Source organism: Pipra filicauda, unplaced genomic scaffold (genome assembly GCF_003945595.2).
Source record: "Pipra filicauda isolate LSUMZ 115617 unplaced genomic scaffold, ASM394559v2 scaffold127_size2900866_pilon, whole genome shotgun sequence".
NCBI lineage: Eukaryota > Metazoa > Chordata > Aves > Passeriformes > Pipridae > Pipra > Pipra filicauda.
The window spans coordinates 1,618,459-1,639,525 of NW_024103740.1; the positions used below are offsets into that span (position 1 = coordinate 1,618,459).

At 41.7% G+C, this 21,067-nt stretch overlaps 1 protein-coding gene across 2 annotated transcripts in view; it reads left to right on the forward strand.

Moving 5' to 3' along the window:
* Positions 1–21,067, forward strand: part of XYLT1 (xylosyltransferase 1) — a 183,692-nt gene that overhangs the window by 114,500 nt on the left and 48,125 nt on the right. For both annotated transcript variants that reach the window (XM_039390223.1, XM_027743977.2), the window contains 2 exons: positions 5,308–5,480; positions 6,104–6,306. In XM_039390223.1, coding sequence (XP_039246157.1) covers positions 5,308–5,480; positions 6,104–6,306 — 376 coding nt within the window. The remainder of the gene's footprint in view (positions 1–5,307; positions 5,481–6,103; positions 6,307–21,067) is intronic.

Below are 21,067 nucleotides of genomic sequence, written 5' to 3' on the forward strand. Positions count from 1 at the left end.
TGCTAGAGATAGTTTTCTAGGTTCTGACTTAGGAAAAATTGCTTTTTCATCTAAGTGTGATTAACACACGCTGTGCTACAGAGGTTACCTTGCCTGTGTAAGGTGTCCTCACTGGAGGGCACTGCAGCAAGAGAGAACATTCCCTCTCGAGCCTGATGGTAAGTGATGCACTTGCTGTAATGGGTCATTGGGCCTTAACTCCAACAAGAGTTCTGGCTCAGGACAGATGAATGTTGCTGTTATCAAACCTTCAGACAAAGACTTCTCATCACGTTCTGATGGCTCACTGGTAAATTGCTCAGTGACATTTTTTATAGTTTTTATATAACTCCAGCTACTTCTATTACTAGGTCTGATAAAAAAATTGTGTTCTCTAAATGAAAACATTGTCTTGCCTTTTTTGTTGTGTTTTGTTTTGTCACCATTCAAACAAGGCAAAACTGGTTTCGCTCTAACCAAAATGGAAAACATTTTCAGATGAAAGCCGAGCCTGGAAATTTTCAACCTACTGTGTTGTTATGAGTTGTGAGCATTTGAAAAGGAGTTTATAGTGGAAATCTGAGTTCAGCAACTACCACTCAGCTGGCTGTTGCAGAAATGGTCCCACTGAAGGGAATGAGGCTGCTCATGTGAGTTTAAGTAGGGACTGCAGAGCTCTGCCTCTTTGGAGTGATTATGGCTCATACTCCTGCTATAATGACAGGGCTTCTGATTGCATTTATGGATGTAATAGCAGTAAATAGTGGGCTGAACTACACAGCAATAACTCTTCTGATGTCCTCTATCCATTGATTCATGGATCAAGGCACAGTATACACACACAGCTGTGTTAAGATGAAGTCAGCAGCACCCAAGTATGTCTGTGCAGGGGTGTCCTGTTGAACAGCCAGGACAATACCAAACTGAGAACAGAATTTGATGGATTGATTTAAAAAACATAATATGGCTCACAAAATTGATTAAAAGATTACTTTGTGCTGTTGGAGAAGTCTAATCTCATTAATTAGCAGTAGAAGTAAGAGATTAGCAGGTTAGCTCTGAGTTATATTGGTGGATGATTGAACATAATGTGGCATCACAATAAATATGAAAATGATTGCACCATCTTCATTATTCTGGCATTTAGTAATACTGCAATACATGAAGATTAAACTCTTAATTATGAGTATTGATTTCTCTGGGCTTTAGAAAGTGCAGGTTGAAATTGCACTGGAGCTGAGATTCTCGTGTTATCTACAAAACCAGGTACGGATTTTCCTGCTAACACACATTTATGCCAGTCCTTTCAGGCTTTGAACAGGAAGCCAAAAGGCAGCTTTCTCTTTTCTCAGTAAGTTTGTGAAAGACATTTGGTCACAGATCAAAGTGCCATGTTTGTGTTCAGTGTAGGATAGCACAGTAAATACACTTTGATACAAGGGCTAGAGAATGTTTGTTGTGAGCTAGGTGAGCACTGCCCCTTCTGTTGAGGCTCCATGTGGCAGTTTCTCTGAAGCAAGGCAGCATGAGAAGTCGCTCTTCTGTCCACCTTTTCCATTGTTTAATGAAATGGAAAACTTTGAGGAAGTTTAAGGCAACAAGTCCTGCTTCCAGGCCAGAGCTACTGTTTCACCTGTGCCAGATGACCATAAGGAGGATGCTCCGTTCACTCTCCCCACTCACTCATTTGTGCAAAGCTATTTTGAGGGTAGAGCTGTGCTCTCAAGATGGAACTGTAGCAATCATATTCTTCACAGTTTTTGTTTTACTTTTTATTAAATTGTGGGCTTTTTATTATGATTTATAAAACACCAATCTGCCTAAGTTATCCCAGAAAGAGGGAATTCCCTAAAGGCATAGGAAACTTCACTCAACAGGCAACACCCACGCTCAGAGAAACTTTCTAGGTGAGATGGAGTGCAGCTCCAGTCCCACTGAGACTGCCCAGGTGACCCGTGCAAGAGGAGAAAGTGGGAATTCTCTTGTGTTGGCTTGACTCATTTTTCTTGGAAAGGCAAACGATGGCGTGTGGAGAGGTGACAAGTGTTGTGAAGGCTGGGAAGAGGGAGTGCTGCAGGCAAGGAGCTGCCCATGAATTCTCTGGTATGCACAGGTTTTATAGAAATGAAATGGATGGAGCTATTCAGGTCTTAACATTGCCCATATAGCTCTGAAGTCCTACTGTATTTTTTAGTAAGCAGGTACTCAATTGAATGTTTCCTTCCAGTTTCATCTTATTTGCAAACCAGACTGGTTCTTTGTCAGTGAAGCAGTCTGAAAAATAAAGGGTTCTAAGCAGCCACAAGCTAAAACCAGGGAAGTGACAGTATAAAGCAAAGTAGCAGATAGTCTGACAGATGGAAAAAGTATAACATTCTTACCTTTTGAAATTCCAGGCAGCCAAGAAAAGGATTAGATTAAAGAAGTCGTAATAGTATGCGGGTCGCAAATGAAAGTATAAAAACTTAAACCTAAAAGAGAAGGAAGAAAGGAGCGCATGGAAGAAGAGGTGAGAGGAGGAAAACAGCAGACAGCAAAATAAGTCACTGCAGGAATTTATTAGAGAAACCCATTGAAGTGAAGTGGCATTTCAGGTGAAAATTCGGGAGGATTTTGTTCTCAGTAATTGCTAGATAAATGATAGTGTGGGTATTGAAGGAAAGTTGGTTTAAAATAAAAGACCTACAATATACCTATTTTAAATTCCCCTCACCTTCTACGTATCATTGCAGAAAGCCACTGATTTCAGAAGAGAGGTATCCAAAAATGTAATGAAAACCACTAAAAATATTTGAGTCCATTGATGGGGCATCATCAGCTTGAAATCAAAGCAGTTTAAAAGAAAAATGGCTTGTTTTAGCAATTGCAATTGCCCTGTCAGTTCTCCTTGCAAGCACGTTTTCTTTCTCTCAGAGTCCCTTTTTGTCCCTGTCACCGTGCAGAAATCCTAGGCACGTGCATGGGGCAGCTCATCAGCTGCTCAGGAGAAACAGCAGAACTGGGCAAAGGCTAATGGCCATAATACACAAAATGAAAATATAGAAGGAATTAAATTTAAGCTTTATTTTTAATTTTTTAATGTTCATCTGATTCTTACTGAACTGGTGGTGGAGGGTTTTTTAAAGAAATCCCATGCAAGTTGTTTGTGTCCCATTTGAAGCTGAGTGACTCATGGGGCTAGATGTGGCTAGTCTGAATACAACTGGGGGGAATAAAGTTGCATTAATTTATGAGCAATGGTACTGCAGGCTGGTATTCTGTGCAGGATTGTGGACAGTAACAGTCTGCTGCATGGGGCAGTGAACCTCTGGGACTTTGTAGGCTCTTTAGTGTTCAGGATCTGTGTATGTTCCTGGAGAGGGACCCAGCTGCCTTTTAGCCCCTTACATAGTCCAGAGAAGAGCCTGATTCTCTTTGCTGTACCTCTTACTCACCTGTACAGTTTCCTGGACCTCCAGGATGGAAAGAACAGATTCTAACTTAAAACAAGTGTTCTAGGGGAACACTGCTGAGGAGGAAGGAACTTGAAGGGAGAGTTATGGGAGACGTTGAAACCATTCCTTTCTGGAATGTGCTGCTCCCATTGCAGCAGGATCTGTCTCGTGGTTGTCTAAAAGAAGTGTTTCAATTACTCAAGGGCATTTCATTACAATTAAGGGGATCACATTGTTTCATCACCTGAAACGGTGCTCTGCAAACTGCCAATTGGTCTGTTTTTTCTGACTTTATGCTATTCCTTTGAACAAGGAGAAGATACACAGGAGGGATCAGACAAAGGTCTTTTCTGTGTGTTCAGACTTCGTTTTGTAACTAATAATTTTGAAAACAAACAAAACAAACAAAAAAGAAAGCTTTTGGTATTGCTTACTTTGATCAACATATGCTTCCAGTTTCAAAAACCTGTGGAAAAGTGTTTTCCCTCTCTCCTACTCTCACTTCACACTTGGCAAATGTCTTTCTTGTTCCTTATGTCAAATCACACAGACATAAGCATGTGTTTTTAATAGCTGTAGATGTTTTGGAAGGTGCAGTGGAGTTTGTGGCTGTACTCCTGCTGTCTGATAACTGTGCCCAAGTGCAGCCTCAGGTTTGTCCTGTAACACAGTGCAAGCTTATTGTGTCTGCAAAAGGAGTCTTCAGATGGGGGGTACGTGGACGTGGGAGGAGAAGGGGGCATCACAAAAGGCACTAAGTGCAGAAACTGGTTAACAACTCAGATCTGAGGGCTTTGAAAAATTGTACCTTCGGCAGGGGTGACACACACTAAGGAACATTTGAGACAATGATATCCCTTTCACTTAAAAAAGAATAATGTTAAAATATGCAAGAGGAAAATTGAGGCAGGAGGAATTTTTTTTAGCTTTGAGGTACTTTGCTTCCTTTTTCTGCTAATATTCAAAATTTCAGATTCTGTCTAAACCATTTTTGTTGAAAAAGGTCCTTACAAGGTCAGAGCACTTGACGTTGTTTAACTGAAGAATGAATGCCAGTTTTCAGATAAAATTATGATTTTCTTACACTAAGTCCGGGTTTTTGAGTTGAAGAGCAGTTACATAAACCAAAAACAAAGCACTTTAAATTCTTTATTGAAAATGTCCCTCCAGTTCTCCAGTTAATCAATATATCCTGTCTGAACCTTGCACTGTGGCACTTACTTTACAAAATAAGGACCAGAAATTACTCCATGAAAAAAAAAAATGAACATAAATTTTAAATAGGGTTGTAAGAGCCCCTCTCCTACATGAAGTAGTGAAAATATGCATGTTGCCATTTAAATGTTCCAGGATACATCTGCTGTTAGGAGTAAATGCTATCAGTCAATAATCCTCAGCAGCTGTTAAGTAGCAGAGTTTCACCTGCTTCTCAGCAGAGCTGTGCTGAGCAGAGGAACAAGCAGCTTTGGCCAAAAAGGGGGTTTCACTCCGGGGTAATGTTGGCTTTGACATTGTTTGAATATTTTGAAGAGTGCTTAGAAACTTTGAGGTGACTCCTTTGAAGGTACAAATGTGCGTACTCAGGTAGAGCTTTGTCCAACTCATAAACACCTGGGTACTTGCCCATGTTCATGCAGCCTTGTTCAGGATGAGGCACACAGGCAGGGCTGCATGGGGAAGGCTGGCATGGCTGTGCCCAAGGGGTGATGGCCCTGTATGGGGACAGAGGAGAGGGGTATGATCTTGATGGGGCGCAGGCTGGCACCCCTTGTGAGTTCTTGCTCTGCCATAGAAACTGCTTTTGAAGAGAGAGCCGAGGTGGAATGTGTACTGCTCACTGCACCCCTGCCGTGTGGATACACTCAGAGATGTCCTGTGTTTTGTTTTTGAACAGGAAAAGCCAACAACAATGTACAGTGGGATGACGACTCCGTAGAATACATGCCAGCCAACCCAGTCAGGATCGCATTTGTCTTGGTTGTTCATGGCAGAGCTTCTCGGCAGCTCCAGCGCATGTTTAAGGCTATTTACCATAAAGACCATTTTTATTACATTCATGTTGACAAGGTAATATATCACTGGTTATAAATTGCCTGTCTCACCATCTGTCAGTTTACCCATCTTTGTCATCTTCTTCATCTTCTCTTTACCTCTGCTGCATAAAGTGCACGTCACTTTTTGTCTCTTCATCTGTTACATGTTCGGAGCCTCTTTTTTTTTATTTTTCTTTCTTCTATCTTCTTTATGTAAGAGCCTTCATTTCTCCTTCTGTGTCAATGAGTATCTCTCCATGTCTGTCTGTTGTACATTTAGTTAGCAGCAACCAATAAGTTGATGCAGACTGAGGTGATGGCCTGAGGTGCCTTAGGCAAGTCACACACTGTAAAAGGGAGGTGGTAACATTCACCTCCTTTATGAAAGCCCTTTGGGATCTACAATGACAAATGATGAATAAGAGCTAATCACACTGATTAGTGATTACTGTAGTTGTAATAAAATGAATTAAACAGGGTTCTCTGTACATTTAGCAAATAAGCATTTAGCAAAAGAAGGTTTTATACTATAGTAGGTGAGGGCAAAGCAGTGGCAGCACTCGGTGAGTCAGGAAGTAGGGTTGGTGGTTAGTGAATACAGGGAGAGAAAATTTTGGACAGAATAACTTGAATGTATTACTTTTTTCTCCTGTAAAGCGATCCAATTACTTGCATCGGCAAGTGCTCCAGTTTGCCAGCCAGTACCCAAATGTGAGAGTCACTTCTTGGAGAATGGCAACTATATGGGGAGGAGCAAGTCTTCTGTCCACCTACCTGCAGACCATGAGGGACTTAATGGAGATGAATGACTGGCCGTGGGATTTCTTCATTAACCTCAGTGCTGCCGACTACCCAATCAGGTACAACAAGCATTTTAAGAATGTATATGTTTTGTTCCTGAAGGAAATAAGTATGGATATAAGAGATGACATGTCCAGGCTGTGCTGCAAGAAGCACAGTCAGAGGGGCAGTTTCTTTTGTTTTATAGCAGAAGACTCCCCTGGGTGAAGCAGGTGTCTGAGAGCCACACTTAGGCCAAGGAGACAATCACCTTACTGTACCCTGTGTGTCTTCCACTTCCTTGGGAGGGACTGCAGCTGGAGCAGGGTAGCAGCACTGGACCTCCACTTTCACTGAGGGGCTGCTCTAGTTAGTCAATACTTCCAGCAAAAGAAGCAACAGAGGATGAGTAAAGTGGCAGGAAGTGCTGGGGCTCAGCAAATAAACCCCAGGCATGGAGAGATTCCTCCCTGCCAGGGCTCTGATTAACAGTTTGATTTGATGTCTCAGCAAGTGTTAAAGGTATGAATACAGATTCAGATTTTTAGTACTTTTTCTGTGGAGGATAAGGGTTGTAGAAGTAAAAAATAACTAGCTAGGAGTCAATTATATCTTCAGCACCAAGCGTTGCCTGAATATCTTTATTCAGATGGCACCAGGCAGAGAACTTCCACACAACCACATGATAAGGCTCGTGATTTTAAGTGAAATTTATATTCTTTCTGGATTTACATCACCCAGGTCTCACAGCTTCATTCCATAAGTTTACAACATTGTGCAAAAGTAGATAGTCCGTAAAAAAACCCCAAACCAAACGAAAAAAGCAACCAACCAAAACAAAAAATCCAAAAAATACCCACCCCAAAAAAACCCCCAAGTGTCCTAAACTGTTTGGTTTAGGCTGTAAGAGTTATTAAGAAGAAGGAAACAGGAAATTCTCCTTATGGCTTCTGTTTCCCTCTATGTTGAAATAAATCAATGAAAGGGGAAGTAACTTTCTTGGGCGATTTTCTGATGAGTGATGATATAACATGGTTCTAATATTCTTAGAAAAGAAATATAAAAGATGCTTCCACTGATTAGGTTTCTCCAAGATCTCCCTCAAAGTATGAGTCCCTTCCTGAAGCTGCTACTTGGACAGAAATCTCGCCACTGAGGTGAAAAATGAAAATAAACATGAGGCCTTAGGAAGGACTCTGTGAGGACTGACAAAAGGCTTTATTGCTGGTGCCTATTTCTAAGCACTGTCAGAGAAATGCAGTGCATTTGGGGGAGAAAAATTAGGGAAGAGCACGAGTCACTGAGATTGCACTGATATTGGAACATGGAGATTTGAATTAAGAAGTCACGGTATTTCACATTGCATCAGAGTTAAACACTTCTGGTGTCCAACAGAAAGAGACTTAACAGTTTTGACATATTATCCTTCCTTGTAAGGGAGAGTATGTAGTTCTCTGTCTATCTCCTGAGTTTTGGGAAAAGCTAGCTTGTTATTCCCTATCGGTCACTTCCCTGGTGAGGAATGCTGTATTGATGCTAAGAGATGAGCTAATGCAAGGCCATAAAGGAGGAGGTAGGCGATGGCACTTTGAATGAAGATAAATTGTATGAGAAAATTGCTGAAGGTCTGGTGTAGTACTAGACTAGTTCCAGCAGATGTGTCCAGTTATCCTGTGGTGTTGAGTCCACTCTATCCATCGTGTGTAATGCTGGGGCCATGACCTGTGGCAGTCTGAACTGTTCTTAGTTCAAACCACAGGGCCAGATGGGGTCAGTCGCTCACAGACATGGCCATAAACAATCCCAGGATTTGTTGAGTAGGCTGTAGCCAGTTCAGTGTTAATGGATTCTTTGTAATAATGCCGTGGCATCTTGCAGTCATTCAAGCTCTGAACAAGTCCCATTCAGCTGGAGAAATTCCAGGCACTCGTTTCTTCAGAGAGGGAATTCTCGAAGGTCGTGGTTCTCCATTGCAGCTGCTCTCAGAGATGTGTGGTGGGCTCTCACCAGCCAGGCAGCATCTGAAGTGCTCCCTTTTCTTTCTGTCAGAGTATTCTGTTACCAGAACTGAAGGAAACGTGCTTTCCCTTCACACCATGATGCACTTCAACAAAAAGTAAGAAGCCTTTTTTAGCGCTGCAACTTCAATGACAGTGACTTATAAGTATTGTTAGAGACTTTTTAATATGGAGTATTACAGCTATAAACCCTGGAAAATGTTATCAAATACATATATGAGTCCATTTCATTTTCATAGTGGAGGAGCTATAAATTAATATTCTTTATAATCTTTAGAAAGGCATTACTCCTTGCATACCCCAAAGAGAGCTGGTTGTTTTTCCAGGAAATAGTAAATAGGGTGTTTGAGGGGTTTTTTCCTCTTCTTTCAGACTCCATGCCATGATTTGTCAGATAATGGGCTGCGGGCAGTTTATGCTTCTCTCACTGGTTAGTCATATTGCAGTGGGTTTTGCTAGGTTTCCCTGCATAACAACATATGAATTTTGTGGATTAATAGTTTTTATCCAGAGCTGCTTCATATTAAGCTTTCACTTCCCATCTGCCATACCATCTGTAACACTGAAACCTTTACTATTTCTCTTCTGATAATAAAAGCTAATCCAGCCTTCTAAGTCAGAAAAACATATTCAGTATGTGGGGTTAATACTATATGATGAAGCCTAAATCTGTCCAGGGAGCAGTCTGGTATGTTCATGGACTACAGCAGAATTGCTAGGAGCCCTTCATACTTTGGAAGAGATGTCCAGAAGCAGATGTTAAGGATCATACTATTTAAAGGCACGGGGGAAAAAATATTAGAACTATTCATTTTGTGAAGGAAACAATTACAAATGTGTAAAATAAAACCTATGCAGGCCAGGAAAATTCATATACCCCTATTATTCTTCCTCACGCCTGAATGCTTCATTTGTGGAGTCTGTAGGTGCAGCACCTGGCACAAAGGAGGTCCTAATCCATGAGCCTCTCCTTGTTACTGCAGTAGAAATCGCTGGCCAATAGTCTGGATGTGAAGGTGCCTTCAACAAAACTTCTGTGTTTCCCTTTAGTCATAAAGCAATATGTTATTTATTGGCCTAAGTGAAATAATGTGGTGAATTATCCAACCTTGACTCCATTCAGCTCTGTTAAACGTTCTAAGCAGGAAAAGGACAGATGAAATGGCTAAAGACAAACCTCCACATGAAACTCTGAGGTGGGAGGGAGGTTGTGCAACTGCCCTTCCTTTAGCCCTGGGCTTGTGAATAGAAAAGAGCACATGCTTCCAGAGTTCTCAAGAAGTATCTCTCACAGTCAATGAATTCATAAAGAAATGAAAGAAACCAGCACCTTCCTTTGTTTTCCTTAACTTTTTAAATTTTAGTGGTATTTTTAATTTATTTAAAGTCTTTTCTTTTGACAGCCTCTTTCAAAACCCTGTGGGAAAGCTATTGATGTCTTTAACCTCTTACTTTACATGGGTATCTATTTGCATTATTTATTGTCTCTGACAAAGAGCATAAAGTAGTCAACCTTATGTTCAGGGACTGAAATTTCACTCCCAACAAGGTGAACTATAGTAGAGCATCTATTCATGCTGAATGTTTAATGTGCATTGCAGGAGTCCTTGGATAATGTGGCAGGTGAAGTGTTGCACCACTTAAATTAAGAAGTTTAATGAGATCATTTAACAGTGAATGTCATGTCAGCGCTTACCTGGCCACAGAGCTTGTATAAAGAATAAACATAATGAAACATTTGAACTATTTATAATTTACAGTAAATCACTGCGCCTCAATCACCAAAGGGATCACCAAATCTAATTGCCAGCTAATGCTTGGTCTTTAATAAAGGTCAAGCAAAATTATTAGCAGAAGCTTGGGGAGTGCTTCAGAATAGCAAGAAAATAAAGTGTCTTGTTGGTGGAGCCAGAAATGCAGATGCGACTACATTTTCAATTATGAGCAATCAGGTATAACAACAGAACTTAAAATAAACCCAGTGAAACTACTTGTGTTTTGCTGCTTGACACTTTCTTATGATGAAGTTGTGTAGCCCTACTTTTCACAAAAGCCTGTGTTGTGAAGACTCGTTCGAGTGAGACACCTTTAATAGAGGTTTTGGTCTGGCACTTCAATGAAATGGGTGTCATAATACAAATAGCACCTGAGGTACTACAGACTCTGGGAAGTAAATGGGATGATCTGACTGGGACTGGTCCTTTAAACAGGTGCCAGTTTGGTGTAATTTATGGAGATCATCTTTGTCAGTTAGAATCACACTCAGAAATTAAGAAAAATGAGCTAGCAGAGAACTATTGACAGACTTGCTCTTACTTCAATACGTAGTCCTCTGAGGGTCAAGGTAACATTGTTAATGCTAATAACAATGTTCATCTAAAGATTTAGATGCTCCTTTAGAAACTTGAGGGGTGCCCTTTGATGCCAGACTCAAGCTGTCCAGCTGCTTTTGCAAAACTTCTCAGCTTTTGCAGTGTGTAGGCTTGAAATGCAATATTGGAAATGCAAGAAAATTTCTTCCTAGAACTGAAACAAAGCACTTGGCTTTCACATACATCTCTCTAGCTTTGTGAGAAATGTCTGAGACACGGCTGTGCCCTCTTGATGGCTATGAATTTAGAAATCCCAAAGACAGCAGAGCTGATGAAAGCTGTTTAATGGCAAATAGGATCACCCAAAACATTGGCTAGAAAGGCAGTTCCTCTCTGTCTCTGTCTTAATTTGACTTGATTTAATTTAACAATTCTGCATCTCACTAAGACTCAGACTTCAGAGCTGTCCTCCACAGATATTTCCTTCCTGGCATTGTGTAAGCTTTTGCTGGACATGAAAGCCTGGATAAAGGATACTGTTTTCAGGGCTGAATTTGACCTTGCTCCCCATGTGAAGCCACATGTTGCAATGCTGATCTGAAATGCAGGCCTTGTCACTAGAATAATGTACCAGGCAGTAGGCAAATAGTGCAGTGTTCTTTAAAATGCCCTTTCAAATGTTATCCTGAGCTGAAGCACTGCTAAATCATATCTGTACATCTAGATGGGAGTGCAGCACAGGTAGCTTTTGCAGTACAACATCTGTTAAGATGCCAGTGCCTGAGGTTTTTATCTCAGTGTTGTCACTGACACTGTATGTGGTTTTGTTTGCTCAGAATATCTTTATCTGGCAATCCAGATGTCAATCCACTCCTAATGCTTCACAGGGAATCTTTTTTCCTGTCCAAAAAGGAACTTTATTGGTGTTTTTCTAGAATCTGCATTCTCTGAGAATTTCAGATTTGCTTCTTTCTTTAATCCCTCAAATAACCTTTTCTCCTCTTCTTCCTTTTTTCAGCACATTTGCTTGAGATTTATATATATTCTGAAGGTTATCTTTTTAGTTTGCTATTCCATTTCTCTGTTTTACTGATAAATTATCAGTGGTTGGCAAGGCTGTGGTTTTGTGCATGGTCACAAATGGGTGGGGAGAAATGTTGAAATTATTGTGGCTTAAAAATTTTATTTACATCTGGTGTAAACATAATGTTTTCTTCAAGCTGGCAAATGTTAGTGGTGGGAGACACACCCTTTCTCTGTGCAGCCACGGCAGCTGAGGTTACTCCTTCTGCCTCTGCAGGATTTAAGGATGTAAAGCAGCTTTTACTTTTGGAGAATTGTCACATCTGCAGGTCTTTGTAACTTCTTTGGATATTTAGTACCTCTGAGATGTGCTGCATAGCAGCCTCAGTCTGGCAACAGGAATAAATGCACCCCAAACTGGAGGCTGGTTTGGGTATCCGGACACCTTTACAGTGCGGAGATTAAAGATGCATCGATAAGGCACATTTTTAGCATAGGATTTTTACTCGAAGTGCCCCTGTACTTGGCAGCATGTTACCTTGTTGATTACAGTGCTAATCATTGAGCCCTTTATCTCTTGGTATGTGAACTGAAGCATCTGAGCCAGTGTCTCAGACCGCTGTGGGGACTGCCTGGCAGAAGGAAGCCCCAGGTGCCAAGCTCTGCAGTTTGGTGGGCGCTGCAGCCCCCGAGCACTGCTGGGCTGCCAGGCTGGTACCCACTTCTCTTCTGGCTTGGCTCTGGGGCTGCTCACAGGGAGGTTCTCCAGCAAAGAGCCAAAGGGTTTTCATCTGTTTGCCATTTACTTTCTGGGCACAATTTATTTTTTACTTATTTATGACTGAGAGAAAAGTCTGTCTGCTAAAAGAGAGTTAAATGTGAGTCTTCACTGGATACCATTCAGCCTGATCTGTAAACGATAAGAGCACAAATGTTGTGATAATGTGCACCATTGGTTCCTAGGCAACAGTTGCATCTTTTGTCTTCAGGATGCTAGAATAGTATCTGGAATAGTGTTTTTGTAAGGGTAGCCAATGTGTTGGGGCTGAGGAAAGCATTGAGCAGTATGAGGGATCTTGCCAGCTCAGCTATTTCTTCTTCACAGCTCCAGAGCTATTTATGAAACCTGTTTTTCACTTACGACTTGTCTTTGTGGACAAAAAGTGTGGGGTAACCAAGTCCTTTGTGCAGAATGGCTCTAGTACTTTAAATCCATGCTTAGCAAAATTCATGATACTCAGTTGCTCACTGTATTCCTGGGAGAGAAGCTCCAGTGGGGTTTGAGTGTGTAGTGGGATGCTGATCACTAGAGAAATCTCAGGTGTGACCCTTCTCTCTTGTGCACTCTCCCACAACTTTGCTTCAAGTGGCTTTTACTCTGGATTAAGTGTGAAGTGGATAACAGCAGCTGCAGAGAAACAGGTGTCCATGTGGTGTTTACCTGGGTTTTGTGAGAACCTTTAATCTCTCTTTAACTTGGTTTTGGGTTTTTTTGTTGTTTGGTTGTTTGGGGTTTTTTTCTGAAAGTTCAGTAAAATCATTATCAAATTCCAAAAGCTAAAACTGCTTGAAAGAGGGAGACATTCCTATTATAACATTCCATTTTAAACACACTCTCCCTTCGTGGTCTCACTGAATTCCATAAGGAAATTAAAAATCTGCTGAAATTGCCATTAGGACGCTTTTTTGTTTAGATTTCAGATGCCACTTAAAATAAAACAGCTGCAAAATAATATCTGGTGGCAGTTCAAAGTGAAGATAACACAATATGTGCTATTATACCTTTCCCAAGTCACTCTTAAATAATTGCAAACCAAAAGGCCATTAAAGGGTGAGCCAAAATGTTGTTCTGATTCAGTCTCTTAGTGATGATATTGAAATAGAGAAGAGAGGGAGAGATGGATAGATGAATTCTTCCCCTTGAAAAGAGGGTAAAAATGTAAGCGTTGAATGGTATTTGCTGTTTAAGATTTTTCAGCCAATTGATACATAAATTCAGATCTTGTCCTGATATTAAATTATGCACTTTGACATTTTGTTATTCAGTAATACTGCATGTGAATGAGCTGAATGGATGATTTGAATGAAATACTTTGGAATGGAATTAAAGCTGCTTTAGAGAGCAAGGGTGGGTGGCACAAGTGTACAGTCCCACCTGCCTCTTCCTTTACTTTGATCCAGTGGAAACTCCTTTTTCCCCAGAATTATAGTGCAAGGTAAGAGCCAGCTGGCCACCAGCTGCCTCACTCCCTGGGATTTATGGGGAGCACTGATGGGAAATACTGTATTTATTTGGACAGAGGCATCCAGTGTTGTTCTGTCTGCTGCTGTCACTCAGTGAAGTCCCTAAGACCACACCACGTGCTGATGCTCAAGTCCCCAGGCTCAGGAGCTTTGGGGTGAAGGAGGATGGTTGCAGGTGGGAAGCACTGAGATCTTCCAGTGCACTCCCCTACATGGGAGTTGCTTAAGAGGCTTCTTAGCCTTTGTTCTCTTCTGCGGGGAACAAACCCCTTCATTGGTCTGCAAGTGCTCCAGAGGAGGCCCAGCTCAGCTCTCACATCTCTGTCAACCAAAAGCAGCGTCTGTGGGCACTGTCAGTGCTGCAGGGCTTGGGTGGTTTGGAAGAGAGTAGAGCCACCTCTGTGTGTGATGTTCTTTGTCTTTAGGGATGTGCTGTAGAATGTGGTTCTTTTTCTCAAGCTTCTTTTTTATTTTTAAATTTTTTTTATGGTCCTGACTAGTGGTAACTAGTCAAATCTTTGTATCTTGAAATACTGTGGAAGCTTTGACCTGGTAGTGCAGAAATTCCAGACCTAAATTTTGCTATGCAGTCCCAGCTAGAATTAGGGACTAGTTGGCTTTTACAGTCGCACTGTATTACAGTTGAATACTTCATTTCTGCTCGTCCTGCACAGCACTGCTAGTCACAGTGCATTGATATGATACTTCTGAATCTCTCTATATAAATAGTGGTGCTGAATGCCGTTGACTGTGTTTGTGATGATCCATCTGTAGTTCCAGGCTGATCGGAGGGGATGAGGCCCTAAATGGTTCATTGTAACACACATTCCACTCTGCCACACGCTGTTTAATTATATCCATCATTCAGCATTACTTGATGAACCAGCTGTAGGCACAAGCATCCCTAAGCTTTCATCAGGATAATTGCACTCTTTGCCACATTAGGAACTGGTTTGGGGCCAAGACTTTTCCAAATACAGAGTCAATCTCAGTTTAAAAGTTTGCTGCCCCAAACTAATTTCTGGCAAATAATCTTGCAACAGTGCCTTCTTGGGGCAGCTGAAAACTAAAAGATCTATAAATCCAAATTGGTTATTTGTGTCACATTATGGCTTTAAATAATTGGGGCAGCTTTGGAGGACATTTTAGCACCAACTCAGATAATTGTGTTCTGAAGATGTGACATACCACACCAGTCAGGTGCAAGGTAGCTTCCAGATTATTTCTGTGGCAGGGGCTTGCAGGGACTGTGGCTGTGCTTGCTCTGTGAGGGTCAGTGTCACTGCTATACCTTTGTAAAGGTGGTATTGTGTAGGCACTGAAACTGTTCCCACAGGGCTCAAGTCATGTTGCAGGTGGCAGCTGCAGAACTACACCCTGATCTTTCTTCAGGATGGGAAACTGGTACATGTGGTGTGTCAAGAGATACCAGTGCTGGGTATCATCACAAAGTGCCTGGAGCACCCCCAGGTTCATGAACCATTGCAGCCCAGGAGAGGAGAGGCAGCCAGGACATCACTCCAGATCACTGCTACACGGTAGGGCTTGGCAGTGTCAGGAGATCACTGATGACAGACTGCCTTTTCTAGAGTCTTTTCTTGAGTTGAGGTGAACCACTGGTTCTCTTCTAGTCTCGGTATTAAATAAGACTGTTCTAGTTGCAACTCTGTTAAGCACAGCAGTGAGCAGGAACATCAGCCTCCCACCCTCCCAGTAGTTTTCTCATCAGCCCCAGTTATGTCAGTTAATGGATCTATAATTCCCTTTGCAGTTTTCTCACTCAGACATCCTCTCTGCCACATGTTTGTGCCCCATGTCCCAGCTCTGCATTCTTCACTTACTCCAAAACAGTCCCAACAGAGTAGGGCAGGTCATCAGCTGGCACTGATTGTCAAAATAAGATTATTGCTCAACCCAAATAAAGGTAACAAAATTTGACCTTCTGTTGTTAAAACCAATTAAGTTTCCTTCCATCAGCTCTCAGTTCATTATCCCTTTCACCCCCCAGGCCCTGTTCTTCCATCTTTTTAGGCTTGGTGCAGAATTAATGTTAAATCCCATTAGCCTGACCCCATTTTCCCTGTTTTGCCTTCTGGTCCTTTGAATTGATGCACTCCGACAGGTTGATTCAGCAGCTCAGGGATCAAAAGGAGTGGCAGGCCCAGGAGGAGCTTCAGGAAGGGCCTGGTTTACAGTAATTCACTTTACTTTTAAATGAGTTTGTGAAAGGGCCTCAGCAGAGGGGTTTCATCAGGGGGATGAAGAGCTCTCGGCTTCACCGTGGCGCAGAGAGCACCACGCAGCCCTTCTGCTGGTGGAGTCCCACCACTCTTTTCTGAGGATAACTCTAGTTAGGAGATTAAAGCTGCCCATTGCATGAGTGTAAATTCCCTCTTTCCTTTTCCTTAGAAAGTGTGAGATGGGGAAAAAGCAAGTTTTTTTACCCGGGTCCGTCTTTCCCACTGCATCAGAAGGATCGTCTGCTCTCAGGGCAATGTCAGACTAAGTTGGCCAGATTTTGTGTAGGTCTGTGCTGGAAACTGGAGATGGCAAGACCCAATACTAGTATGACTAATTTATACATTGTGGCCCCTCAGAAAGGGCTCTCCTTCTCCCTTTTTCCACGGGCGTGTGGTGGTCTCAGTTCCCTGCTGCTTGCAAGCTTAGTGTCAGTGATTTCCATTTCATCATTGACCTGAAGTTCCAGTGGCCACTGTGTTGTGTGGCAGCAGGGAATGTGAGCTTTGCAGAAGGTGCTGGACCTTCACATTTGGGAGCATGTCTGCTATGCCTTCACCTGCTCAGAGCCACTGGGAGGTGGCCCTGCAAAGAGGGGCTGTGGTGGAGTGGCTTCAGTGGCGAGCTGGGCGTGCAAGGAGGGATGTTTTCACTGATTCCTGCAGTGAACCATCTTTGCTGTCTGTCAGGAACGTGCTGATTTTGAAAGGGGAAGAGAGGATTGAATGGCTTTCATTTCCTGGCATGGCAGATGTGTGAGGGTGGGGCGAGGGGGTGAATCACAACCTGTGGGTGAGCACAGTCAGAGGGAGCAAGTTACGTTTGGGAAACTGAGAAATGACCAAAAGTTAACACTTAAGATGGAAAAGTGGCATCTTAACAACTGCATCCAGAAAAGCAAAGATTTCCCATGAGCCTTAAGCTGCAAGACTGTCACTGCTGATTGTGGAACACGGAGTGCACAATGATGGGCTTTAAATCCGAGTTGGATGTGCTGGGGAGATCCACCCCTTCCACACAGCCTGGCCCAGGCTGACACCCCTACACGTGTCACCCTCACATTATCCTCCTGCATGTGACGATGAGGACCCCAACCCCAAGGTGAGGTGTCTCAGGAGGGGAGTGCCATGCACACAGCTGCCCTTCTCCACAGATGCCGGAGGGTCTCCGCTCTGGCAGGACAGTGGGATTGTACTCCCAGACTGACAAGACTGTGATCTGCAGGCAAAGCTTGCTATGATGAGCAGGGTGGAGAAGGCAGAAGCATTAATACTGCTTATGACTGAGTTTACTTCACATAAAACATTCTCAAAGTTTCTCTCTTCCCACTTTCTTGGAAGAAAGTGAGCATTTTTTATTATAATTGCTCAACCTAATGAGCAAATCATTTTTCTTATTGACTTGTGCAAATAAAATTTCAGATGGATGCAGGAATGTACAAATTAAATGAAGTGAATGGTTGCTTTAAATCTATGCTCATATCTAGTTTTAATTTCTTCTCTTTTACACAAAACTCTCGGTAATTTAATTTTAGAGATGGTGAAAAAAATTGTAAAATATACACGGTATAAACAAACAAAAAGATCCCATTCAGCCCAATATCGAGATTTTTTTTCCTTTAAACAAAGTCTCACTAATTTGAGTAATGAACTTGATAATTTCTGCAGCTCACTCCACTTGCTTATTTAATCAGTGATTATTGTTTTCATCAAAATGGGATGTATCGTGTAGGCAGATGAGGTTGTACATGAATATGCAGCAGCAGACAAACACTGGGAAAACGCAAAGCAGGGAGCATCTTTCTGTACTAAATAAAATCCCAGTGCTTTGATAAAGCTAAAATTATATCATGTTTAGTTTTAATAATTAAATATCCTTGGGTATTAGCAGCTGGTTAGTCAAGTATTTCAGTACTCTTTCATTTATTTTTTTTTTTAAGATACTTTTCAGCACATATTAAGATGTTTTGGTGAGATAGGATAGTCGTGTCTGTCTTAACCATTTGTAGTGCTGCATCCTTACAAATGATATTCTGGCATCCCCAGGAGGATGGCTTGTGTTTGGTCCATCCAGAGTTCATGTGTTAGCTTGTTCAATGTGGTAGTTTTCTGTATTGGTCTCTGCATTGAGGCAGTGATTAGTAATGGAATGGCTTGTTATTGTGATAACAGGTAAAGGCAACTCTGTGAAATTATCTTGGCAAATACATTTCAGCAGCTGTTAGAAATGATGTAGTAACTGGCAGCAATTACATTTGCTGCCACTCTGACACAATGAATGGCCTTTTGGAAAGAAGTAGTTGCTCAGGGATTTTTCCTATGGAGAATTACCTACGATGAGACATGTGAGCAAGGAAAAACAGAGCAGTTCTCAGAGTGATGGGAAGACACTGCTTATATTCGTCTATTAATATGCTGTCACACATGCTAACAACACATTTTCACAGCCTCTAGACTGGGAAACACCACAAAACCTTTGTTATGATTTCCCATAGCCTGTTCTAATAACAGAGAGCTGGGTTCATGGTCTGGCTTACACTGGCATAAACTGAGTGCCCTGCATTGATTTTGGAGCATTACAGATACGAAAACAGAATGAAATGCTCTCCTTTGTGTAGGGCTTTATCAGTGGGAAAGAGGGTAGAAAAAAGTACTTTTTCACTGATTAAAGGACTTGCAAGAAGGAACTTGTCTCACTGTTGAGGGTTCTAAAAATATTAGTATTTTAAGGAACAAAATGTGTTTAATTTTTGTGCTGCTTTCTTCAAAGATGCATTTCATAGAGGGATGGGCAGAAAGTGCATTTACCAATGCTTCTGTCACTTCATAAGTTTTTTTCTAGAGGGAGAAAGCCCTTATTGTCATAAAAGTTTTTAAATAGAAATATGCTGAAAATGAGAGATAATAACAGCGAAAGACATTGTGTTTTTTCCTGGTAGGATTAAAACTAAGTAAATAACCTCATTAAATTTAGGCATTCTGAGCATGAATCCTCTTTAAACATGAATCTCAATGTAAATATCAATGTGGCTTAAAGGGGTGTAGCTGACCTCTGCAGGTACACTGCTGCTTCCTGCTCACTGTCTATCAAAGTGATCATTTACGTCAACACTCAACTTCCCTGTTGATGGAAATGAAAAATATGATAGACCTTTGACAGTGTAATATTAAAACAGCCTTTCTGTGCCAAATTGTCAGCAGATACTGTGTGTTCATTAGCTTCACACTCTGCATTCAATCAATCCTTACACTCTTGATAGAAGAAGGTTAAAAACGTTCGAACTTGGACTTGTTGATGTCATCCCCCTAACCAGTGCATTTTTAGAATGAAAATCACAATTCTTTCCATTTATACTAACCACAGTTACCTTGGAAAATTGCTGACTAAAGTGTTAATGGCAGCTATTAGTGGAAGGCCAGCTAAAGTGACTGGGAACATTGACCTCATTGTGCTTTGTGTGAACCCATCTGCCTGCATGTGACAAGTTTCCCATGAAGTTATTCCCAGTTTGGGCAAGCTCACCTGCCCCTGCCTGCACTGATGCTTCTCCCCCCTTTGTATCATTAATTTGGGAAGAATTCAGCTTGAACCAGAGGGATGACTGTTGTTGGCTTGTCTTCTGAAAGCCTGCCACGTGGCATGGAGAGCAAATATAGACAAGAACAAGTAATTGGTTGTGCTGCTCAGGGGAGAGCAGAGCTGAGCTCAGCTGGAGCGTTGGTGCCAAGGATCCTGGCCTGGCTCTGGAGTGGCAGCTGTGCCCCTCCATGGACCCACCATGGATCAGAGTCAGACACCTTCCACTCTGCTGCTGGAGGGTGTTGCATCCTGTCTGCAAAGGCAAAAGAGACCCAAACCACATGTATTGCTTACCCCTTGCATGCCTGTTAACCACAGCAGGGGTGAGGATATTTAACCATTGACCCCACCAGAGAACAAAAATTAAAACAGATTTTACGTTAGGCTGTTTTTTTTCAATTTGTAGATTTGGGTTGGTGGGATCAAAAACCAAAAAAGACTGGAAATAAGCTATAAATATACCAGAGCCACGATAAACAGACTCTAAGATGACTGCACAAGTTACCTGTTCTCCAGGCAGACAGACTGGAGTGGGAAACAGGCAAACGTGGCAGCTCTCTCTCATAAGTAGCTTTTGCAAGCCCGTGAACAGAAACTTGTGCTTATGAACATGATGCACCAAAGCCAACAGGAAATCTGCTGACTCAAGATTGGAACCTTAGTTTAGGAGAGTGGCACTTGGGTACGTGGTTTAGAGGTGGACTTGGCAGTGCTGGGTTTGATGATCTTAAAGGTGTTTTTCAAATTAAATGGTTCTATGATTCCATGTTTGGAGCGAAGATAATGCTGAGTAAGCATAGGAGGCTAAGAATCTCTGGGCTACTTATCAAAAAATGCTAAGTGTTTTAGATCAGACTGTAGTTTACAGAGTCTAAACCCCACATTGCTGTCTTTTCACTAATCTGCATTATTTTGATTTCGAAATATGAATAATGGGAATGCCAGCAAGGCTTGATAAACAGTTTTTGCCAGCACTGATAAAAATGAGCATTCTTTCATACATGCAATTCAGCTAAACTGACATCTCTTGTGAATGTGGTGGGAAAGGATTTTGCTTTACTACAATATATACCTTTAACAAGTTTTCTAGCCCTTATCTGAGTTAGTCATGCATCTCTGCCTTTACTTCGAAATATTTGTTGGAAATAGGCAATTATAGGCCTTTCTAGCAAAGGCTACCTGTCAGACACTGAAGTTCTGGACTAGCAAGATGCAAAAAATAAATAATGGTGATGATGTGCTGATGATTCATATACTTAAATAGAAAAATAATTAGAAAATTGTTTAACAAATCAGGGTAAAACATTTTCTTCCTTTCTATCAAAATACCTCTGAGTTGAATGCATCAATACGAGGTTATTTGAAGTCATCCTGCATGTAGCTGATTTTCTTTGATTATTTTCATGTGTATCAGGTCCTGTGCAGTT